Source organism: Somniosus microcephalus, chromosome 10 (assembly GCF_052327205.1).
Source record: "Somniosus microcephalus isolate GS21.2 chromosome 10, FLI_Smic_1.0, whole genome shotgun sequence".
Classification (NCBI taxonomy): Eukaryota; Metazoa; Chordata; class Chondrichthyes; order Squaliformes; family Somniosidae; genus Somniosus; species Somniosus microcephalus.
Window position 1 is genome coordinate 205,570,713 of NC_140996.1, and position 25,522 is coordinate 205,596,234.

At 45.1% G+C, this 25,522-nt stretch overlaps 1 protein-coding gene across 1 annotated transcript in view; it reads left to right on the top strand.

The window, feature by feature from the left end:
* The window catches only part of mgat4a (alpha-1,3-mannosyl-glycoprotein 4-beta-N-acetylglucosaminyltransferase A), a 259,273-nt gene that overhangs the window by 179,573 nt on the left and 54,178 nt on the right, over positions 1-25,522 (top strand). Inside the window, exons 7-8 of the mRNA XM_085999510.1 lie at positions 6,551-6,626; positions 22,429-22,543. Coding sequence (XP_085855636.1) covers positions 6,551-6,626; positions 22,429-22,543 — 191 coding nt within the window. The remainder of the gene's footprint in view (positions 1-6,550; positions 6,627-22,428; positions 22,544-25,522) is intronic.

Here is a 25,522-nt window from a genome sequence, read left to right on the forward strand (position 1 = left end):
TGCTAATATGTTCAAGTATGTCACAGCCCCCTTGCCCGATTTCTATGTCTGCATCGTCTTTCTCCATAGTGAACACAGATGCAAAAAATTCATTTAAAACCCCGCCTACATCATCTGGCTCTACACACAGATTGCCACTTTGGTCCCTAATGGGCCCTACCCTTTCCCTGGTTATCCTCTTGCCCTTAATATACTTATAAAACATCTTAGGATTTTCCTTTATTTTGCTCGCCAGTGTTATTTCATGGCCCCTCCTCGCCCTCCTAATTTCTTTTTTAAGTATGCCCCTGCATTTTTTATACTCCTCTAGGGCTTCTTCCGTCTTTAGTCTTTTGTAACTGCCAAAAGCCCCCCTTTTATTTCTAATGCATTTTTGTATATCCCTTGTCATCCAAGGTTCCCTTTGCTTGTTGGTCCCACCCTTGACCTTTACAGGAACATGTTGGCGTTGTACTCTCTCTATTTCCCTTCTGAAAGTCTCCCACTGTTTTGATGCGGATTTTCCTATAAGTAGCTGCTCCCAGTCCAATTTGGCCAGATCCTGCCTTATCATATTAAAATCGGCCTTCCCCCAATTTAGAACCCTTATTTCCGGGCCGTCTTTGTCTTTTTCCATGACCACCTTAAATCTCACCGAATTGTGGTCACTGTCGCCAAAATGCTCTCCTACTGACACTTCCACCACTTGCCCGGCTACATTCCCCAGAATTAGGTCCAGTACCGCCCCCTCTCTTGTAGGACTTTCTACATGTTGGCTCAAAAAGCTCTCCTGGATGCACTTTAAGAATTCTGCACCCTCTAAGCCTTTCACACTCTGACTATCCCAATTTATATTGGGGAAGTTGAAATCCCCCACTATTATTACCCTATTATTTTCGCACTTTTCTGAGATTTGCCTACATATCTGTTCCTCTATCTCCCCCTGACTGTTTGGGGGCCTATAGTACACTCCCAGCAAAGTGCTTGCCCCCTTTTTGTTTTTAAGTTCTACCCATATGGCCTCATTAGAGGAACCCGCTAATATATCATCCCTCCTTACAGCAGTAATTGACTCCTTAATTAATATTGCAACACCCCCTCCCCTTTTACACCCCCCTCTGTCTCGCCTGAAGATTCTATACCCCGGAATATTGAGCTGCCAGTCCTGACCCTCCCTCAACCATGTCTCCGTGATAGCAACAATATCGTACTCCCATGTGTTCAACAACAACTTCAGTTCATCCACCTTATTTGCAAGACTCCTTGCATTAAAATAAATGCCTTCCAGCCCTGCCATATTCTCTTTTGCCTTCACATATTTGCTTTGCCTTCCCAGCGGACTTGTTTTTCCCTCTGTATTTGGCTGTAAATCACCCCCTACTATAGCTCCACTCTGTACCCCATCCCCCTGCCAAGTTGGTTTAAACCCCCCCCAGCAGTGCTAGCAAACCTCCCCGCAAGGATATTGGTTCCCCTCTGGTTCAGGTGTAAACCGTCCGACTTGTACAAGTCCCACCTTTCCCAGAAGCAGACCCAGTGATCCAGGAAACTAAAGCCCTCCCCCCTGCACCATCCCTTTAGCCACGCATTCATCTGTTCTATCTTCCTATTCCTATACTTACTAGCACGTGGCACCGGGAGTAATCCAGAGATTACAACCCTTGAGGTCCTGCTCTTTAATCCTTCACCTAGCTCCCTAAATTCTTGCTGCAGGACCTCATCCCTCTTTTTACCTATGTCGTTGGTACCAATGTGGACCACGACCACTGGCTGTTCACCCTCCCCCTCCAGAATGCCCTGCAGCCGCTCAGTGACATCCTTGACCCTGGCACCAGGGAGGCAACAAACCATCCTGGATTCACGTCTACGGCCACAGAAACGCCTATCTGTTCCCCTTACTATAGAATCCCCTACCACTATTGCTCTCCCACTCTTTTTCCCCCCTTCCTGGGCAGCAGGAGCACCGCCAGTGCCAGGAAGTTGGCTGCTGCTGCCTTCCCCTGGTGAGTCATCCCCCTCAACAGTATCCAAAGCGGTATACTTGTTTGAAAGGGGGATGTCCGCAGGGGTTCCCTGCACTACCTGCCTGCCTTTGTTGCTCCGCCTGATGGTCACCCCCTGTGCTGCCCTACCCTGAGGCGTGAACAACTCGCTAAACGTGCTATCCACGAGCCTCTCAGCATCGCGTGTGCTCCAAAATTCATCCACCCGCAGCTCGAGCGCCACAATGCGGTCTACAAGTAGCTGCAGCTGGATGCATTTCCCGCACACATGGTCGCCAGGGACACTGGCAGCGTCCCTGATTTCCCACATAGAGCAGGAGGAGCAGAACACGGGTCTGAGCTCTCCTGCCATGACTTACTCCTTTAATTAATCTAAAAATTTATTCAATACCCCAGTTACAGGTATACTCTAGGGCGCTTTATTTACCAACTGTCCTCACCACAACAGAGCCCCTAGAAATTTAACACCACAGAATTCAAGCTTGTAATGAAAAGAGAGAAATACTCACCAACCAATCACTTACCTGCTCCCTGGTGACGTCACACCCCGATTACTTTTTACCTCCCTGCAACTACCGAGCTCACAGACTGGAGTTTGGTAGGCCTCTCCTGGCCTCGCTGCCGCTTTTATTGCCGCCGCCGCCGAGTCTCCCACAGGTCCCGCCTCTCGCTGCCTGCCGCCGCTGCTCTGAGGCGTACCTACACCATATGGACTGCAGCGGTTCAAGAAGGCGGCTCACCACCATCTTCTCAAGGGCAATTAGGGATGGGCACTAAATACAGGCCTAGCCAGTGACGCCCACATCCCATCAATGAATTTTTTTTTTAAAAAACATAGGAGGAGGGTAAAGTATTTAGAACACGTTCTCCGTTTCATGTTTGATATGAATAACTATGCGGTGTGGCTTTATTTAAAAGTATGGCCATTGTAACAGTTTTGCATCTTCTAAAAATGGTTTAAGATATGAATTCATTGCATTAAATCTTCTGATAAAAATTGTTGAAATCAGATTTGGTCATTATTAAATTACCCGCGTTACGCAAACAGATTTGGATTTTGCGATTACTCATGTTATGCAATCGCTTTTTAAATACCAAGGGTGTTGCTTGCCATTTTAAACAAGAGATTGCTTTATCTTACTGTTGAACTTCGGTATTGGTGTGGACACAATTTTGGAGATTAGGAAGTCTCATTCCCTAGATTTAATTCTTAAACCGGCAGTTGGAATTAAAACATCATCCTGGTAGTGAGAACAGCAAATAATCATGTTCTTGTAGCGTGCTTGACTAGCTGTGCCACCAACTGTTACGAATTATGTTGCGTTCAAGGTGTTAACTGCTTGGGACTGTATCCAGGGCAAACTGTTTGTTTGATTAACGTGTGGCACAAGGCTTTCTATCCGATCAAATGGCAGCATCATTAGGTTGGCCAGACTTTTCACAGAGGGAAAAGGTGAACTAGGGTGAAGTACAATTACCTCGACCTGTCTTGTGTGCAGAAAGCATAACAGAAAAAGCTGGAACCTTCTTCGATCATAAAATTCAATTGATAATACATAGAAACATAGAAGATAGGAGCAGGCCATTCGTCCCCTCGAGCCTGCTCCGCCATTCAATGAGATTATGGCTGATCATCCAAACTCAGTACCCTGTCCCTGCCTTCTCTCCATATCCCTTGATCCCTTTAGCCTTAAGAAATATATCTAACTCCTTCTTGAATATATTTAATGAATTGGCCTCCACTGCCTTCAATGGTAGAGAATTCCACAGGTTCACACTCTCTGGGTGAAGAAATTCCTCCTCATCTCTATCCTAAATGGCTTACCGCTTAGACTGTGACCCCTGGTTCTGGACTCCCCGGCCATCGGGAACATCCTTCCTGCATCTAGTCTGCCTAGTCCTGTTAGAATATAATGCCACCCAGTCCTCTCCAAAGGACATTCCCAGCACTATACTTAAGACTGAACCAGCAGAGACACATTATGGCTGTCCCCAGTTATGCAAGTGAATGTTGGATGATGAATTATGTTCTTTATTTAAAAAAAAAGCTTATGATCTTTGTTGTGGTGAAAATAAATTCACATCTAAACCATGTAAAAGTAAAAAGATGCAGTTTATTATCAGAGCTCTGGGAGAAGCGTCTCAGACCCCGCGGTCTGTGCGAGCACCGTCTCGTTCTCTCTTGGTTGGTACAGCTTTTTATTCTATTTACATCCAATCACATTGTATTACAATAATCACCTGATCACATATGGATTCTTTTCAGTATTAGTAAAGTTTGGTTACAGGTCAAATTCCCATGACCCCTATATTCTGCTGTGTCTACAATTTTTAGCTAAAGCAGCATATTCCTTATTGCTTACGCAAAACGCACATATTCTGTCTGGTCCCACAACTGCGTGTTATCTTGGTTTTTTGAAGCTTCTCACATTGTTCTTTGTTTAGTTTCGCCTCTTTACGTAAGTCAATTTTTATTGTGATATTTCTTATCTTATTCACTTTCACATGACCCCACTCCTTTGTTCTGAGTTTAATTTTGCTGGCATCACTTAATTAGTGGTCACCTCGGCTGTCCGAATTCTGAGAGGGTTCAATTTAACCCCTTAATACAATAGCTAATTAATCCTCCCCTGCAATGATTCTGGCGGTTAGGCCCTCGTGACCCTTCTTGGTCTGCAATACTGGGCTGCAGGTCATAGGTTACAGTATCAACAGCTCGTTTGTAACTGAGCCCATTCTGTTCTGTTCCTTATCTCTGCCACCTGGATTATGACGTCTGGTTCTACAGGCTGCCAGACCATAGTTGCTAGGCTGAGGTTCCTTTAATAATCTACGCAAGCCATTTTGTTTCTTTATGTTACTAGTTTAAGTTTATTAAATCTTTCTCACACTTCAGCATTAGCTGTGTGTAGCTTGGTGGCTATGCCTTATCTTCTTGTAAGGCTCCATTGTATAAAGTCCTTGAGCTGGGCAGACATTTTATCGCCATCTGGCTTCTCCTCAGCTCTTAGCGATTTCGCACATAACCCCTTTCTCTTTCCTTTGTAATTTGTTTGCTTTGCATTTTAAACACTGAGAGGATTTGCTTTTAACCCTTTCAATCTTAACAAAAATTAAAAATATTCAAATGGGTTGAGTCTTGAAAATTATCAAGTTTTTAAGGGTATTGTTATGTGTGCTTTGTGGATATATTTGCACAAATTAAATGCATGTCATTCAGTATTATTTTGATCTAATTTGATTGTAATAGATTTAGATCAATCTGTATTCTAAATTCATTTTATGGACTTAAAGTTGATAAACTTCTTTTCAAGAAGAACAAGATTTGGTTCCCAATGAAGGTGCATTCATACAGTAGCTTCATTGTAGTGCCAAGGAGCTCAATAAGATAACTTAACATTCAAATTAATTAGCAGATCACCACTAGTTAGTAATCAAGGTTTAATAGTATTCAATTATCTGGGGTGCATATTCTAGATTTTTAAAGCCACCTTCCACTACCATCCCTTGCCGGAGGGTTGGGGGGAAGGAAATCAAACATTCATTTTTGATTGGTTCAGAATGGTACCCTGGAAATAATATCATGGAGTATGTTTTCTGAGGGACATAAATAATGACTGCTGTGCAGTTTTTTAGGAACTAAAATTCATACAAATTAGTGCTAACCTGTCAGATGGGTATTGGTACCAAGTTGAGCTCCATAAACTTGGTTTCTACCAACCGAGCTGGTTATAATGTTGGACATGGCACACCTATATTTATAATGAAATGGAAGAAACCTTATTCTGTTAAATTGATCCTTTAAACTACTTGAAAGAGGAAAGAAATTCTGCAGTGGAGTACTTTTGAATGTGAAGTACTTATGCTCACGCTTCAACTTGGTGACTTTTCAATTGCATAAAATACTTGGAAAGATTTATTTTTAGGGCTCTTTTGTAGAATTAGATAAGATTGGGGCTAATTTGAGAAGCTTTGCCACCATGGGACCATGTGAGTACTGGTTGATATGGGGCATTACACCATAGCCCTGATTCTTTGACCCACACTTGGCTGTAACAAGGCGCTGTGCTAGTAGAAGAGCCTTGTGATAGTACCTCTGATATTTATTGCTCCCACAAAACATTAAGAGAATGACATACTCTGGCTGTACCAACCTTGAGAATTACCATTAAAGCACATCTGTTTGCCTTGTATTGATTTCAGAGTATTTAAGTTTGTTTGCCAATGGAGTGGAAGCTTCTCTAACAAAGATCTGTTTGGGCAGAAACAAACAAGATGGCTCCTGATTCATAGAAAAGCAGAGAAAATAAACTGCTGCCCTTGCTAGCTAACGCACTCTGGAATTGTTGCGGTTGATGGGGCTATTTGACTACTTCACTTGGATGCTGATTTCTGAGGAAACTCTGCAAACATGATTTTCCACATCCACCAAGTAAATTATTGTATTAAAAACCCATCTAGTGTTTCTTTCCACTTGATTTGATTTTTGTTGTGTTGCAATAATGAACCTTTTATCAGTTTATAAACCTGTTTGTTCATTCAGAAGGTGTTTGTGTGCTATTTTTCAGATGGCGAACAAAACAGAATTTGGATTATTGCTTCCTTATGATGTACGCTCAAAAAAAGGGGATTTATTATGTTCAGGTATTTATCGGAGTGGTTGCACCTACACTATTAGATTTCCAAAGTCACTTTGTTTTTCCTCTTTTACAATTTCCCGATGCCACATGTCCTCCCTCAGTCGAAAGATAGGAGATTTTCTCCCAGGCTGGTGCCAGCACTGCTTTGTCCAGCTACTGGGGGGGAATGCAGGATAGGTTTTGGGTCATGGCCTTTTCTGTTGGTGTGATGGAGCAACACGTTGGAGCATGGATGCACATCGCCACAGTGCAGTAATGCACCGGTTTGCAGCTCCAATTTCCCCCCCTACAGATTTTCCAATCTTTGTGTGTTGAGCAGACACTAGGGTGTCTCCCCACTGGGAGGGGGAAGTCGTCCCAAGAAGTTTATTGCACGTTTCCTGACTGTTGGTTTCGGTGGGGCATGGATGAAAATCTGGGATTTCTTCACCCACTTTTGGGTATCTATATATATAAATCGGTACTTCTGTCTTTCTGTCTCTGTCTGTCTGTCTGTCTTTCCGCTCATTAGCGACAGAGTGAGCTCGAGCTCGACCAATCGTACGCCGGGTTGCTGGCGTGTGCCGCCGGGCCAATCGGTGCGCGTGTGGCCGGGCTTTATCGTTCTGAACTGAGATGAGTCGCCGCCATCTTGATTCCAAACTTTTCCTTTTTTCCCGCTTTCTGCGTCTTAAAAAAAAACGTTGCTTTTAAAACACACATTGTTTTTAAAAAAAAATGATTTAGAAAGTAATTAACTTATCTAATCTCATTAATTTTCCTACCTTTCCCCGTTTTTCCAGGTAGGCCGAGAAGCCTCGGCGTCTCCTCCGCACCCACGCCCGAGCTAGGCACCTCCTGGCCCCACTCAGGCTGGAGGGCCGAGCCTCAGCCCAGCGCCGCTAGGGTGCGCGCGCAGCAGGAGCTGAGACATCTCTCTCTGCCGGGGCTTGCTGAGCGTCCAGCGTTACCCTGGCAACCGGGCCCGCCGGACGTCTCGCACAGCCGCAATCGGCGGTCTTCACCTCGGGGGGAGGGGGGAGCGGCCGCGACCCTCGGTGGGGGGGGGGGGGGGCCGCGACCCTTGGGCGGGGGGGGGGGCGCCGGGCGCCCGCCGCCCTCCATCCCCCCCTCCCCTTCCCCCCTGCCCTCCCTTCCCTTCCCCCTCCCCCCTGCCCTCCCTTCCCTTCCCCCCTGCCCTCCCTTCCCCTCCCCCCCGCCCTCCCTTCCCCTCCCCCCCGCCCTCCCCCCCGCCCGCCCTCCCCCCCGCCCGCCCTCCCCCCCGCCCTCCCTCCCCCCCGCCCTCCCTCCCCCCCGCCCTCCCTCCCCCCCGCCCTCCCTCCCCCCCGCCCTCCCTTCCCCCCCGCCCTCCCTTTCCCCGCCGCCGTCCCTTCCCCCTTCCCTCCCCTCCCTCTCTTTCCCCCCCAGTCGCGCTCTGTCTCTCTTCCAACAACATGCCCTCGAAAAAGCCTCGGCACCGCCGGGCACTTCAGCTAGTTGGTACATAAAGCAGGATAGGAGTTGGTCTAGAAGGTAGATTCACCCTGAACAAAGCGCTATCCTTGCAGCAACAACAACTTGCATTTATGTAGCGCCTTTAACGTCATAATACATCCTAAGCTCCTGTGAAGCAGCTTTTCAGACAAAATTTGACACCACCACATAAGGAGAGATTAGGACAGGTCAAAGGGGTAGGTTTTGAGGAGCGTCTTAGAGGAGAGAGAGAGGTAGGTGGAGAGGTTTAGGGACTTTCATTTATATAGCGCCTTTAATGTAGAAAATTGTCCCAAGGCACTTCACAAGAAGCGTAATCAAAAATAGATGCTGAGCCAAAGAAAGAGACATTAGGAGGTGTGAGCAAAGGCTTGGTTAAAGAGGTGGATTTTAAGGAGAGTCTTAAAGGAAGAGAGGGGGGATTTAGAGATGGAATCTTAGTGTGGGGCCTAAGTAGCTAAAGACGCAGTCATCAGCGGTGCCATGAAAGGATTTGGTAATGCACAGAGAAATGGAGCATTTGGGGTGGTTTGCAGGGTTGGATGAGGTTACAGAAATGGGGGGGGGGGATGCCCATGAAAGGATTTAAATTCAAGGATGAGAATTTTAAATTTGATGCGTTGGGGGACTAGGAATGTAGGTCAGCGAAAATAGGGGTAATGGGTGAGCGGGACTTGGCATCCTGATAGAATATCGGCACCAGAGTTTAGGAGTAGCTGAAGCTTGTAGAGCGTGGAGCATGGGAGACCGCCCAGGAGATCATTTGGAATAGTCTAGTCTGGAGCTGACAAAGGCCTGGATGAGGGTTTCAGCAACAGATGGGCAGTGGTAACAACGGATGAGGTGATGTTATAGGAGGTGGAAATCTATGCTGGAATTAATATGGAAGGTTTATTACTGTGGTTTGGCAGATGAATGAGTTTCTTAAACAGAGAATAATGGATATCCATGAGCAATTACACCGTAACAATCTAATTGAGGGTTTAAAATGGCCTAAATTCTGAGTACTTTCCACCAGTAATTTTAACACTCAGATTAGAATGTAGTCTTTGAATCACTCGAGGAAATCCGTTCTCTGTATTACATACTGCTTCAGTTTTGTGTAGTAATGAAATATTTTACTTTTTTTTGCTGGTAGCAGTATCCTTGATTTGCAATGATATTCACTTGCGAATTAATCATTGTCAGTCATTGTACATTTCATTGAAAATTTGCATGTACAGCTGATCACTGGGCAATTCTATGTACATTTAAAAACTAGTAAAGACAAATTTGAAAACTATTGCGGTATGGTGAGCTCACATTTGCATGATTAGGGAGGCCAAAAACTACAAACTGAAGTAAGCCAGCTGAGTGTTTAGTATGACAGTTATAACTGTAATAGGCAAATCATTATAAACATCTTAACGGCAAGCTTGGTTGGTTGTCTGTCGGAAATGGGACAGGAAATTCATCCGGTCATCACTTGGGTGTTGAGGTGGTGTCTTTTCTCAAAGTTCTCGTATGGTTCACTAATCTGATATACAAGCAGTCTGACATGAATCAGTCATTCATGAAAGAAAGACTTATGAAATAATACTGAGCGGGTGGCGCTGTCCAGGGAGAGTATAAATACTCGGGCATGGGCCCAGCTTGTGCAGGACATTCTTAACAGGAACTAGTGAAGGACACAACTAGACCTCCATGTTGTAAAACAGTTGATTAAATTGACGTAAGAAAACTACTAGGCACTTGAGCTTTGTTTAACGCTTAGACCAAGTGCCTAGTCATTCTCTTACGTAACAGTCATTATGACTACACTTGGTATAGGTGAATTCAGAGTTTGTTGTAGTCTGGTTGACAATTTTCCCTTTCCTTTTTTAATTCCTCCCCTTTCCTTACCTTTTTTGCTCCTCTGTTGCTTCAACAAGCTTAGCCTCAAAGTAGACGTGTGCTTAGCTGAATGACATTGTGCTACCAGACTCTGTGCAGCAAACTGCTCCCAGGCTATTACGCCCCCGCCCCCCCAAATGTGTCCTTGTAACAGTTGGAACAATTCTTTGTCGGAGCATTTATTTACTTTCAGCTGCCATTAGAAATCTGAAAATGTATCCAGTACTACTCAGCTGAACCTTGATTACTATGCTGACAAGCCAGCATGAGCAGGTACTTAGTGTCTGGCATTTTGTCACCTATTAGATTGCAGGATGGTGCGAAGGCTATGGAAAAGGAAGTTTTCAAGGTTTTTAGACATGGCAACTATAGACATTTTAAGATTCTCACCTGTAGGGAAGAGATTACAGAACCACTGCTTTATCCACTTTAAGCTTCTACTTAATTTTTGAAGCCGTGTTGATCCCATACATGTTTTCTCGGAGAGCTGAGCAGGCCTTCCGCAATAGATGAAATACTTATTTACACACAGATGAGTCTGAAGATAAGATGTTGTCCAATTGTTGGACTGCATTTAGCTGTGTTCCCTCGATGAACAGAGATGGTGATGTGTACTGTAAATGAAGTGCTGCTTGAAAAAAAGCCAGTGTCATCTTTAGACTTGCGTATTGGTCCTTTGGGGCAGCTCTTCCCTTTAGCGACCAGTCTGGGCCCATATATCAAAGCATTTGCATATGACCTACACCGGCTCCCGGTCCGGCAACACCTCCATTTAAAAATTCTCATTCTTGTTTTCAAATCCCTCCGCGGCCTCCCCCCTTCCTATCTCTGAGCTCCTCCAATTCTGGCCTCTTGCGCTAAGTGAGTGGGCAAGAACATAGCAAATGGAATATAATGTGGAAAAATGTGAAGTTGGTAGGAAAAATAGAAAAGCAGAGTTTTTTTTTTAAATGATGAGAGATTGGGAAATGTTGGTGTTCAGAGGGACCTGGGTGACCTTGTACACAAATCACTGAACGTTAACATGCAGGTACAGCAAGCAATTAGGAAAACGAATGGTAGGTTGACCTTTATTACAAGAGGATTTGCATATAAGAGTAAAGTTGTCTCACTGCAATTATATAGGGCCCTGGTGAGACCACACCTGGAGTATTATGTACAGTTTTGGTCTCCTTACCTAAGGAAGGATGTACTTGCCATAGAGGGAGTGCAACGAAGGTTCACCAGACTGGTTCCTGGGTTGGGGGGATTGTCCTATGAGGAGAGATTGAGTAGACTAGGCCTATATTCTCGAGAGTTTAGAAGAATGAGAGGTGATCTCATTGAAATGTACAAAATTCTTACAGGGCTTGACAGGGTAGATGCAGGGAGGATGTTTCCCCTGGCTGGGGAGTCTAGAACCAGGGGGTCACAGTTTCAGAATAAGGGGTCAGCCATTTAGGACTGAGATGAGGAATTTCTTCACTCAGAGGGTGGTGAATCTTTGGAATTTTCTGCCCCAGAGGGCTGTGGAGGCCAAGTCACTGAATATTTAAGAAGGAGATAGATAGATTTCTAGAAACAAAAGGCATCAAGGGGTATGGGGAGGGAGCAGGAATATGGTATTGAGATAGAGGATCAGCCATGATCATATTGAATGGTGGAGCAGGCTCGAAGGGTCGAACGGCCTACTTTTATTTTTCCATGTTTCTATGTTCTAGTGTAGGGAAAGGGGGAGGAGAGGAAATAACAAAAGGGAAGGTCTGATAGGATGGAAGGCAGGAGAGATTAAAAGGCAAAAGGAATGATGGTGCAAGGCAAAAGGAGATGGTAATTGGACAAGTTAAGAAACAAAAGATGACTCTAGATGAAGTGTAAATGGCAATGGCAGAACCATCAACAGCTGCCATGTGTGAGAGAAAAAAAAAATAGGGGCCGAGGTTATGGTGTGAAATTGTTGAACTTGATGTTGAGTCCAGAAGGCTGTAAAGTGCTGTTCCTTGAGCTTCGTTGGAACAGTGCAAGAGGCTGAGGACGGAGAGGTCCGAGTGGGAATGGAGCGTTGAATTAAAATGACAGGCGACCGGAAGCTCGGGGTCACCTTTACGGACTGAGCGGAGGTGTTCCGCAAAGCAGTCACCCAATCTGAGTTTGGTCTCCCCAATGTAGAGGAGACCACATCGTGAGAAGCGAATTAGAGCTTTCTGTTGACCATTGATCAGGACTCCCAGATGGTGTCCTAGTGAGCAAGCAAAAACCCCAAATCATTTCTGCTTTACTTTGTCTCAAAATCCTGTTTTACATCAGCGTACAAAATGAAATGATTAAGGCAAAAAGCAAAATACTGCGGACGCTGGTAATCTGAAATAAAAACAGAAAATGCAGGAAGTACTCGGCAGGTATGGCGGCATCTGTGAGGGGAAAAGGCAAGTAATGTTTCATGTGGACCCTTCGTCAGTTCACACCTGAAATGTCAACTTTTCTGTTCTCTCCACAAATGTTGACTGATGAGTGTTTCCAGGGTACCAAAGTTTAGTATTTGCTAATGTTGGTTGGCTCCACTTGTTTTAAGTGTCATACTGCACCACAGCCCATGTGGAATTATGTTTATGCAGTGACTAAATAATGATCTAAAAATCAGTTGAAGACCTTTAAATAAAGAAAAATTAAATATATGGTGGGCCTACCTTATTTGTATCTATCACTGGGAATACCATAGTTGTGCATGGTGACAGTCTGAGTTGAAGTCAGGTCCTTGTGTCAATATGCTTGAGGTACTTTTGTACAGCAATGTGCGAGTTTGAAGAATGGAAGTGTAAAATACCGACAGTTATGAGATGACTGGTGGCTAAACAGCAATTGCTCTGCTCTAAGATCAGGCCATTGAGTATAATAACTATAAAATGATTCAAATTGCAAGAAATTTTTCAAACTTTTTTTGAAAACTCGCTGTAAAATTGTGCGATGAAAGTTAACCGTCCTTCTGCTTTTTAATGGTCACCGTGACTTGAACAAATGCATGTTGCTGATTGCGTGACTCCTGGAAACTAATGAGGTTTAGCAACTAGTTAATGTTCAGGAGTAACCCATCCTCTATTTTACACTCACTCCTACTGTAACTCCGAAATAAAGACAGCCACACAAGCACCTGGCACCCTCTTCAAAGTGCACCTCTTCATGGTTGTGTCTGAGCGTGCATATGTTAAACATTTCCCTGTAGTGTTGCTCACAGCAAGTTGGATGATGTGCTGTTTTTGTAAGGACAGTAGTTTTGATGTAATTTGCTCAGTATATTCTACTATGGTAGAGCCGTGTCCCTTTTAAGGCAACAAAATCTAAATGTGCTGAAGTAGACAAAAGCTTGGCTCACTCGAGTTTAATTGTTTGATCAGCGAATGTTGTAAAGTACTTTTCAGTTTTGGCTGACGGCCAAAAGCACCATATGTTAAGTAATTGGCATTTTTTTAAAAGATTGTTTTGCTTCTGTAATGAGTTGTGATGTTGGGTGTGGACTCTGGGAGCATTGACGGATGTCTGGGTCCCTAATATCTGGAAGCACTAGGAAGGGGGGATGATCCAGAATCTAGGAGCACTAGGAAGGAGAATGTCAGACCTGACAACAATGACTGGGAGATAGATCCTGGTGAATATGGCTATATGCATGCCGTGAAGCACAGGGACAAATTACACCCTATGAACAATAAAGAGGGAAGATTGTTGTCCCTGGGGCACATTATATTTTCCATATACTAAATGCCTGAGGTTAAGCTTCAGATGAGCGACGGTGTGGGCTTGCCACTAGAAACTGCCTTTTGAAGTGAATGTGAGGAAAATGTATTGGGATCATGGCCAAATTGTAATGAGGACTATCGAGACATAAGCATTCCTCTCAATACATAATATATTGGCCCGTATTTTCCGATGGGGACCTCAAGTGCCGGTTTCAGGCATGCGCTGAAAACCGGCACTTCCGATCTGTCAAGAATTCTCTTTGTTTAAAATAATTCATTTAATGTAATTTTAACTAATTTTAAAAACGTGATTTTAAAAAAAAAAAAAAATTGTTTTGATGCTTTTGGAGTGCTCTCCATTCATATATTTGACAGGTCTGAGCTGTCAAAAGTATGAAGGGAGATTCCCTTCTTTCATTGGTTCCCCAATGGCCCACGTGATCCCAGGGACGCTTGCGAGCCGCATGCGCCACTGGGATACCTGAGCCCTGCGCATTTCGTAGAGCAGAGGCCCAGGAGCAGAAATGGCCGGACCTCCGAGCCCTCCGGTAAGGGCATAGATTTTTTTTTTTTCCAGATCGGAGGCCTCCGCACACAGGAAGCCTCCGATTGGGAAAATATGGGCCATTATGTGGTAGTTTCTGATAGCAGTGTGAGGCCCAGCCCATTTTTGAGACTGGGCCTCATTAACATACGTGGCAAGCGGGTGGCCCGATGAAGCTCACCAGCTCTCGGCTGGCACAATATAAGGCGACCTGGGAGCCAATGCGGCCAGGAAATAAGTAGGGGCGGGGCGGTGGTGTGGGGAAGGTACGATAGGTTGGTGGGGTGGGGGTGGTTAGAGACCAGGTCGACAATAGCCCACATTATTTTTGTGTACCTGAAGGAGTCTCTTCGCCGGGAGCAAGCAGAAGCCAAGCGCAGGCAGCGCAAGGCGCGCACGTCAACCCAAGCACCCCACCCACCCACCCCTTCAACCACTGTCTGCCCCACCTGTGACCTAGGTCCTGCATTGGACTAATCCGTCACCTGCGAACTCATTTTTAATGTGGAAGCAAGTCATCCTCGGTTCCGAGGGACTGCCTAAGAAGAAGGTACCTGAAGGAGCACTCTTGCTCCTCTGGCCTCAAAAAAATAAAAAAATAAATAAATAAATAAAAATTATTTTAAAAAAAATAAAATAAAAAATAAAAAAATTAGTTTTGGCACTTACTTGAAGGGCCTCGTATCCACCAAGTTTTACTGAGCAGTGCGTCCAAGGCAGACACTCCGCCCGACAGGCGCTAAAATGTCATCAAGACCCTATTGGCTAGAAATTGGCCTCCTTCGTGCCTCCCGTTACCGCCTCCGGGGGGGGACAATAACGGGGCGCTAATGATTGGCGCAGTGAGGTGAACGTCTCATGCGAAATTCGGAGAGGTTTACGGTGGCGGTAAGACTTCGTTCCATGATCTCCTTCGCCCGGAGATCATGGCGTCATTGCCGTGCACATGGCTCCATTGCCCCGAACTTCGGTTCCGCTCCCTGCAGCATCGCTGGGCAGTGACACCGATGGCTGCAGGAGGCGTTGATCGGGAGGCCGGGCGCTTCAGGGGCGGAAGTTAAAGGGGAGGTTGCTGAGGTAAGTACATAAATTTCTGAAATGTTATTGCTCAATTTTTTTTTTACTTCTCCTGGGTCGCGATCGTTCAGCCCGACACTCTGCTAGAGTGCTTGGGGCTGATCGAGCCGGATCGCGGCCGGCGTCGGGGACCAGCTCACTGGTCCCAATGCAGAGCCTGCAGTGATGGCCCATCCCTTTTAAGGGAGGGAAGGAGCCTCGGAACGCGGCAGCGTGGCACGGGACATTGTGCAGCGCTGCACCACTACCGCCCCGCCTGCGTCCTTCAGCGCTCCAGGAAGGAAATGGAGCGCTTGATTTAGTGCTCCACTTCCTTCCTGGAGTGCTAAACCCAATTTCGTGAAAGCTGGGACTCATTAGCGCCTGGTGCTAAGTTTCCCAGCTTTCAAAAATTACTGCCCCCAAATGGGGCGATAATGAATTTGGCCCCCTATGTTTGTCATAGGACCCCGATTTGAATGATTAATGAGGCTCCTGCCTGATTTGGGTGGTATCTTGGTCATCCGGCAGAAGGTCCTGTGGCAAATGGTGGTCGATCGGGAATGGGGTGGTAAGTCTACCTCCTCCATTTTAACTCTGCAACCACCCCATTTCCACCAGGCGAGGGAGTTCAAATTTCCCTCTGTGTGTTGCATGGTATTTTAAAGCAATCCATCCTGACTTGCCATGAATGAAACCGAGAGAGATCCACGAATATTAGAAACATAGAAGATAGGAGCAGGAGTAGGCCATTCGGCCCCTCGAGCCTGCTCCGCCATTCAGTGCGATCATGGCTGATCATCCAAATTCAGTACCCGGTCCCTGCTTTCTCCCCATACCCCTTGATCCCTTTAGCCTTGAAAAATATATCCAACTCCTTCTTGAATATATTTAATGAATTGGCCTCTACTGCCTTCTGTGGTAGAGAATTCCACAGGTTCACCACTCGCTGGGTGAAGAAATTCCTCCTCATTTCTGTCCTAAATGGCCTACCCCTTATCCTTAGACTGTGACCCCTGGTTCTGGACTCCCCGACCATTGGGAACATCCTTCCAGCATCTAGTTTGTCTAGTCCTGTTAGAATTTTATAAGTTTCGATGAGATCCCCTCTCATTCTTCTAAACTCCAGCGAGTACAAGCCCAATCGATCCAATCTCTCCTCATATGTCATTCCTGCCATCCCAGGTATCAGCCTGGTAAATCTTCGCTGAACTCCTTCCATGGCAAGAACATCCTTCCTCAGATAAGGCGACCAAAACTGCACACAATACTCAAGATGTGGTCTCACCAAGGCCCTGTACAACTGCGGCAAGAACTCCTTGTTCCTGTACTCAAACCCTCTCGCTACGTAGGCCAACATACCATTTGCCGCCTTAACCGCCTGCTGCACCTGCATGCTTACCTTCAGCGACTGGTGCACAAGGACACCCAGGTCTCGTTGTACTTCCCCTTCTCCCAGTCTATTGCCATTCAGATAATAATCTGCCTTCCTGTTTTTGACACCAGTGGATAACCTCACATTTATCCATGTTATATTGCATCTGCCATGCTTCTACCCAATCACCCAACCTGTCCAAATCATCCTGGAGTTTCTCGACATCCTCCTCACAGCACACACGCCCACCCAGCTTTGTGTCGTCTGCAAATTTGGAGATATTATATCTAGTTCCCTTGTCTAGATCATTAGTATATATTGTGAATAGCTGGGGTCCAAGGACCGACCCCTGTGCTCCCCACTAGTTACTGCCTGCCACTTGGGAAAAAGACCCGTTTATTCCAACTCTGCTTTCTGTCTGCCAACCAGTTCTCTATCCAAGTCAGTACCTTGCCCCCAATCCCATGTGCCTTAACTTTACACGCTAATCTCTTATGCGGGACCTTATCGAAAGCCTTCTGAAAGTCCAAATACACCACATCCACTGGTTCTCCCTTACCTATTTTACCAGTTACATCCTTAAAAAAATTCCAGTAGATTAGTCAAGCACGATTTACCCTTTGTAAATCCATGTTGACTTTGTCCGATCCTGTCACTGTTTTCCAAGTGCTCTGCTATTACATCTTTTATAATGGACTCTAGCATTTTCCCCACTATCGATGTCTGGCTTACTGGTCTGTAATTCCCCGTTTTCTCTCTACCACCTTTTTTGAATAGTGGGGTAACATTAGCTACCCTCCAATCCATGGGTACTGTTCCAGATTCCACCAAATGTTGGAAGATGATCAGCAATGCATCTACTATTTCTAGGGCCACTTCCTTAAGTACCCTAGGATGTAGATTATCAGGCCCTGGGGATTTATCGGCCTTCAATCCCATCAATTTCCTTAACACCATTTCCCTACAAATACTGATTTCTTTCAGTTCCTCCCTTTCGTCAGACCCTATGTTCCCCGACATCTCTGGGAGGTTATTTGTGTCCTCCTTTGTGAAGACAGAACCAAAATATGTATTTAATTGGTCTGCCATTTCTTTGTCCCCCATTATAAATTCCCCTGATTCTGACTGCAAGGGACCTACGTTTGACTTCACCAATCTTTTTCTCTTCACCTATCTATAAAAGCTTTTACAGTCAGTTTTTATGTTCCCTGCAAGCTTACACTCGTATTCTATTTTCCCGTTCTTAATTAATCCCTTTGTCCTCCTTTGCTGAATCCTAAACTGCTCCCAATCCTCAGGTTTACTGCTTTTTCTGGCCAATTTATATGTCCTCTCCTTGGATCTTATGCTATCCCTAATTTCCCTTGTTAGCCATGGTTGAGTCACCTTTTTTGTTTTATTTTTATGCCAAACTAGGATGAACAAATTCTGTAGTTCATCCATGTGGTCTTTGAATGTTTGTCATTGCCTACCCACCGTCAACCCTTTGAGTGACATTCCCCAATCAATCCTACCCAACTCGCGCCTCAGACCATCATAGTTTCCTTTATTTAAATTCAGGACCCTAGTCTCTGAGTCAACAACTTCATTCTCCATCTTAATGAAGAATTTTATCATATTATGATCGCTCCGACCCAAAGGGCCTCGTACAACAAGATTGTCAATTAATCCTTTCTCATTACATAATACCCAGTCTAAGATGGCCTGATCTCTGGTTGGTTCCTCGACATATTGGTCCAGGAAACCATCCTGTAAACACTCCAGGAATTCCTCCTCCACAATATTGTTACTAATTTGTTTAGCCCAATTTATATGTAGATTAAAGCCACCCATGATGACTGCTGTGCCCTTATTGCACGCTTCTCTAATTTCCCTTTTAATGCCATCCCCAACCTTCGCATTACTGTTTGGAGGTCTATATACCACTCCCACTAGCGTTTTCTGCCCCTTGGTATTTCTCAGTTCTACTCATACAGATTCCACATCATCAGAGCTAATATCCTTCCTTACAATTGTGTTAATCCCTTCTTTAACCAGCAATCACAGAAATCACAGAAACCTCACAGTACAGATAGAGGCCACTTCGGCCCATCGAGCCTGCACCGACACATATCCCTCCCAATCCCCGGAACCCCTACACCAACACATATCCCACCCTATCCCTGTAACCCCACGTATTTAATCCCCCTAACACTAATGCTACCCCACCTCCCTTTCCTTTTTGCCTATCTTTCCTGGATGTTGAGTTCCCAGTCTTGGCCACCCTGGAGCCATGTTTCCGTAATCCCAATCAAATCATAATCGTTTACCTCTATTTGCGCAGTTAATTCATCCACCTTATTACGAATGCTCCTCGCATTAAGACACGAAGCCTTCAGGCTTGTTTTTTTAACACTCTTAGACCTATTAGAATTATTATTTACTGTGGCCATGTTTGATTTAAACCGTTGATTTCTCTGACTGCCACTTTTGTTTTTCTCCTTCCTATCTTTTTTTCTTTTATCCTTGTTTCCCTGTCCTCTGTCCCTCTGCTCAGGTTCCCAACCCCCTGCCATTTTAGTTTAAACCCTCCCCCAGAGCACTAGCAAACACTCCCCCTAGGACATCGGTCCCGGCCCTGCCCAGGTGCAAACCGTCCGGTTTGAACTGGTCCCACCTGCCCCAAAACCAGTTCCAATGTCCCAGGAATTTGAATCCCTCTCCCTTGCACCATTCCTCTGGCCACGTATTCATCTGAAATATCCTTCTATTTCTACTGACTAGCATGTGGCACTGGTAGCAATCCTGAAATTACTACCTTTTGAGGTGCTATTTTTTAATTTACCTCCTAACTCCCTATATTCAGCTTTTAGGACCTCATCCTGTTTTTTACCTATATCGTTGGTACCTATATGCACCATGATAACTGGCTGTTCACCCTCCCCCTCCAGAATGCTCTGCAGCTGCTCCGAGACATCCTTGACCCTTGCACCAGGGAGGCAACACACCATCCTGGAGTCTCATTTGCGGCTGCAGAAACGCCTATCTATTCCCCTTACAATAGAATCCCCTATTACTATAGCTCTACCCCTCTTTTTTCCTCCCGTCCTGTGCAGTAGAACCACCCCTGGTGCCAGGAAGTTGGCGGCTGCTGCTGCCTTCCTCTGATAAGCCACCCCCCCCCCCCCCCCCAACAGTACTCAAAGTGGTGTATCTGTTTGAGAGGGGGATGTCCACAGGGGACTAGTACTCTCTGGTCACCCATTCCCTTTCTGCCTGTCCAACCTTTGCCTGCGGTGTGACCAACTGATCAAACGTGCTATTCACGACGTCCTCAGCATTGCGAATGGTCTAGTATGAATCCAATCGCAGCTCCAGCGCCGCAATGCAGTCTGCCAGTAGCTGCAGCTGGACACACTTCCTGCACACATGGTTGTCAGGGACACAGGAAGTGTCCCTGAGTTCCCACATATCGCAGGAGGAGCATACCACAGCACTGGGCTGTCCTGCCATGACTTACCCTTTAGTTAATTGCAATTAAATCAAATCAATCCCACCAATTTCACTACAGTTAAATGATATATTTAAGGGTCCTGGTTTACAAACAGTCCCCGCTACACCACAGAGATTTTAGAAACTATAAACCACAGAGTTAAAGTTTAAAAAGAGAGCAATACTCACCAACCAATCACTTACCTGCTTTCTGGTGATGTCACACTTCGATTACTTTTTATTTCTCTCCCCCTCTGTGAGATTGGAGATTAGTACGCTGTGAGGCCTACCTGGTCTCTGGGAGCCTTTTATAGCCCCGCTGCTGCCGCTGAAATTCCCGCCGACGCTGTGAGGCCTACCTGGTCTCTGGGAGCCTTTTATAGCCCCGCTGCTGCCGCTGAAATTCCCGCCGACGCTGTGAGGCCTACCTGGTCTCTGGGGGCCTTTTATAACCCCGCTGCTGCCGCTGAAATGCCTGCCGATGCTCTGACTAAACAGTATAGCAATTTTTATCAGGACAGCAGAGTACATGTACACAGCAGTGCATCCAAGCTTCGTGATCACATCCTAATCAATGGCCATTGATTCAGAGTTTTTTTTTAAAAAGTAAAAAAAATGTTAAGCACTAGATGTCAAGGTGACTGCAATTCATTCATAGCAGACTTCCAGGCCTGGCCTCATCAATTAGTCTAATTGCAATGTAATGCTGATTGCATTGTAATGCTGACATGTTCTGCAGGTAAACAATTGCTACGTGTTCTCTCAAAGGCCATTAAAAAAAAGCACTAGGCTTTATTTCTAAAGGGATAGAATTAAAAAGTAGGGAAGTTATGCTAAACTTGTACCGAACCTTGTTTAGACCACACTTGGAGTACTGTGTGCCGTTATGGTCGGCATATTATAAAAAGGATATAGAGGCACTGGAGAGGGTGCAGAGAAGATTTACAAGGATGATACCAGAACTGCAAGGTTATACCTATCGGGGAAACGATGAACAGGCTGGGTCTCGTTTTTTTCCTCTCGAAAAAAGAAGGCTGTGAGGGGCGACCTAATAATAGAGGGCTTTAAAAATTATGAACGGTTTTGATAGAGTAGACACAGAACAAGTGTTTCCACTTGTGGGTAAGAGCAAAACTAGAGGCCATCAATATAAGAGAGTCAGCAAGAAATCCAATAGGGAATTCAGGAGAAACTTCTTTACCCAAAGAGTGGTGAGAATGTGTAACTCACTACCACAGGGAGTGGTTGAGGCAAATAGTGTAGATAAGCATACGAGGGAGAAGGGAATAGAGGGTTATGCTGATAGGTAGTTGAGGAAGGATCAGGGGAGGCTCGAGTGGAGCACAAACACGGACATGGACTGGTTGGGCCGAATGGCCTGTTTCTGTGCTGTATACCCTATGTAATCAATACAATGACCTTCTCCATAAAAGGCAGATCTGTTAAAGTAAAGGCTGAACCATTATCTGTTGTCAACTTGTGTATAGATGCATAGCGCTAATCTGTTAATATAGGACAGTGGATCATCTTGAAAGCCCTGGTAAGTTTTGCACCCACCCAACCTGCTCTAGCTCCTCTTATTCTCTATCATTTCCCTAATAGCAAGTTTTGTCTCCTCCAAGCTGCTCATGCACCCCTTATTCACGGTCTTTCTGCCTTCTGGTCATACTAAAATATAAGTTTTTAAATATTTCTACTGAAGCTTTTTTATAATGTGTGAATAAACCATTAAAGGTTTATTCACTGCAGGCTTATTAATGCATTATCGCAAAACTCATGCTTTTGCCTGACTTTGTCCCTGGTTTTTTTCCGTGCCCTCTAAATTTATTTTAAGGCATGATGAATTCTGAGCTTTGGGCAATTAGGCTTATATTCACTGGAGTGTAGAAGAATGAGAGGGGATCTCATTGAAACTTATAAAATTCTAACAGGACTAGACAGACTAGATGCAGGAAGGATGTTCCCGATGGCGGGGGAGTCCAGAACCAGGGGCCACAGTCTAAGGATAAGGGGTAAGCCATTTAGGACAGAGATGAGGAGGAATTTCTTCACCCAGAGAGTGGTGAACTTGTGGAATTCTCTACCACAGAAGGCAGTAGAGGCCAATTCATTAAATCTATTGAAGAAGGCGTTAGATATATTTCTTAAGGCTAAAGGGATATGGGGAGAAAGCAGGGACAGGGTACTGAATTTGGATGATCAGCCATGATCTCGTTAAATGGCGGAGCAGGCTCGAGGGGCCGAATGGCCTACTCCTGCTCCTAGTATCTATGTATCTATAATTTTATTTTGTGCCTCCCTACAGCTTGAAGACGACATAGTTGCCAAAGATCATTACTTCAGCACCATGAAAAACTTTGCACTTCAGCTTTCTTCTGAAGACTGGATGGTTCTAGAATTCTCGCAGCTGGGATTTATAGGTAAACAAAAACTCTTTGATGCGGAAAATCAGTGAGAAAACACAACTGGTAATGCCCATGTATTTTAATGTCAAAGTCGTAACAGGAATGCCACAGGAAAAAATGTTGGATTAGTAGTTATTATGAATAATAAAACCACTATAATTTCATCTATGTGCATAACATTTGTTAGTGTTTATAATTATTTTAATTGAAACAAAGTATCATTTTGCAGAATAGCATTTCAAGCTGCACATTTTTCCATCTCCATAAAAATGCCTGTTTGTGCTTCTACCATCTGCCACTGACTCCTAATCCATGCTTTCATTTCTCTAGAACCAATTTCTCAAATTCTCTCCTCGCTCACTTCTGTGTGTTTCTTATTTGTTTATGGGATGTGGGCGTTGCTGGCAAGGCCAGCATTTATTGCCCATCCCTAATTGCCCTTGAGCAGGTGGTGGTGAGCCGCCGCCTTGAACCGTTGTAGTCCATGCGGTGAAGGTACTCCCACAGTGCTGTTAGGGAAGGGAGTTCCAGGCTTTTGACCCAATGACGACGAAGGAACGGCGATATATTTCCAAGTCAGAGAAGTGTGAGACTTGGAGGTGGTGGTGTTCCCATGCATCTGCTGCCCTTGTCCCTCTAGGTGGTAGAGGTCGTGGGTTTGGCTGGTGCTATCGAAGTATCCTTCTCAAACTCTAGTAAATCCAAAATAAATCAAATCAAATCAACTTTTATTGTCATTGTTAGTGCACAAGTGCAGTACAACGAAATGTAGGCTTGCGGCTCCCGAGAGTGTACATTTAGATTAAGACATTTAAACATTCCACATACATTAACATTAACATAAACATAACCATAATAAAGTGCATTGGCAGATGTGCAGGCTTTAGAGTTTATTTGTGGAGTTCAGTAGGATGACAGCCCTGGGAAAGAAGCTGTTCCTAAATCTGGTCGTACGGGTGCGAATGCATCTGTAGCGCCTCCCAGATGGCAGGAGGGCGAACAGACTGTGGCTGGGGTGGGTAGGGTCTTTGATGATGGACCGTGACCTCCGTAGACAGCGTTTCTGGTATATGTGCTCTATGGTCAGTAGCCGGGTGCCGGTAATGCATTGGGCAGTTTTGACTACCCGCTGCAGGGCTTTCCGGTCATAGTAGCTACAGCTGCCATACCGTACTGTGATACAGTTTGTCAGGATGCTCTCTATTGTGCAGCGGTAAAAGTTAGAGAGGATCAGGGGTGACAGGTTACATCCCTTCAGCCTCCTTAGGAAATATAGGCGCTGCTGGGCCTTCTTCACCAGAGAGGAGGTATTGAGGGACCAGGAGAGGTCTTCCGTGATGTGGACTCCGAGGAACTTAAAGCTGTCCACCCTTTCCACCACAGCCCCATTGATGTGGATGGGGGTGTGACTACCGCCTTTAGACTTCCTGAAGTCCACAATGATTTCTTTGGTTTTCTTGATGTTAAGGGCCAGGTTGTTATCGGCGCACCACTTCACGAGATGCTGGACCTCCTCCCTGTAGGCTGACTCATCGTTGTTGGTGACCTGGCCTACTACCGTGGTATCATCCGCAAACTTGATGATGGTGTTGGAACCATTAACAGCGCCACAGTCGTGGGTAAAGAGGGAGTAGAGGAGGGGGCTCAGCACACATCCTTGTGGGGCCCCCGTGTTCAGGGTCAGGGGTGTGGTTACCTAATTTTACAGACTTTTCATACATTTTCAGTAGGGATCCAGTCCTGTGGGCATCCGTGTGAAAACAATCAAGGAAATAGAAGGGAAAATATGTAGTCCACATTCACTTTCTCTCAAAATCCTGTGCACTCCTTGCCCTGTTCTTGCCAAGCTCCACCGACTCCCTCTCCCTCAGCACTTTGACTTTAGGGGCCTTGGCCTTGTTTTTAAATCCTTCCGTGGGCTTGCCCCACGTGCATCTGAGCAGCCTCTCATCTGTATGTTCCAGCCTATGCACACTACTCCTCTGACTCCAGACTACTGCTTGTACCCCACTCCCTCCACTACTTCAGTCATTATGTCCACGGCTCTTTGAACTCTCTCCCATTGCCACTTAGCTCTGTTCAATTGTCATTTATGGTTCTTTCTTTTCCCCCCCCTCCCCACTGCTGTGTTTTGTGTCCAGCTTGCTAGCCTCCTCCTCCCATCCTAGTGAAGCTCTTCAAAATGTTGTTCTACATGAAGGAAGCTATATAAATACAAATTATATTTGAGTGTTTTTCATTCTCGTTCAACATCTTAAACGAAAAGCTGCAGGAATTTCACTTGTGCTTTTACATATTTAAACAAATGTACCAATCCCAGATGATCGGACTTTCTGTATATATTGCACATTTTCTTCCTCCTGGTCCCTTGATGGTTTTCTTGTGGACAATCCACAAGACCTGATGCAAAGTAGCTTAGTAATGTTTTGGGCAGAAGACCATTGGTCCATATAACCTACCCTTCCAAACCACTGATCATTTCCTTACCATGATCCTGGAGTGAATAGCCCTGCATCCCCTGTCCTAATAGGAATTTGTCCACTCCATTTTTGAAAACCTGCCATGGGCTTTCTATTTCACCATGTATGGAAACTGTGGATTTATTATGCTATGTAATAAAGAAATGAGCTAGTTACACCTGGTTGAGACTAGATTACATAGATAACCTCCTTATGGTTCCCATTCTTTCAAAATTTAGTAGTGATGCATAGTTACATGCGTACAAATGAGGCAAGTAGTATTCTGTTTAACACACCCTGTAATGTAATGCTCCAACATATAAATAGAACTGATCCTTCTCCGATCCCTGTAAATTATATACAGAAATTCTAGTTTAATAAAATAGATGAAAGTACTGGGGGGCATGGTGTCGTGTATTTATGTCTGTGAAATAATAATGCTGCAGTAGAGAAATCCCAAATGGAAAGAATAAATATTAATCTTTTAACTTCTAGCAACTCATGGGGATTCTGTGCTCTCTTGGGCACTCATTTT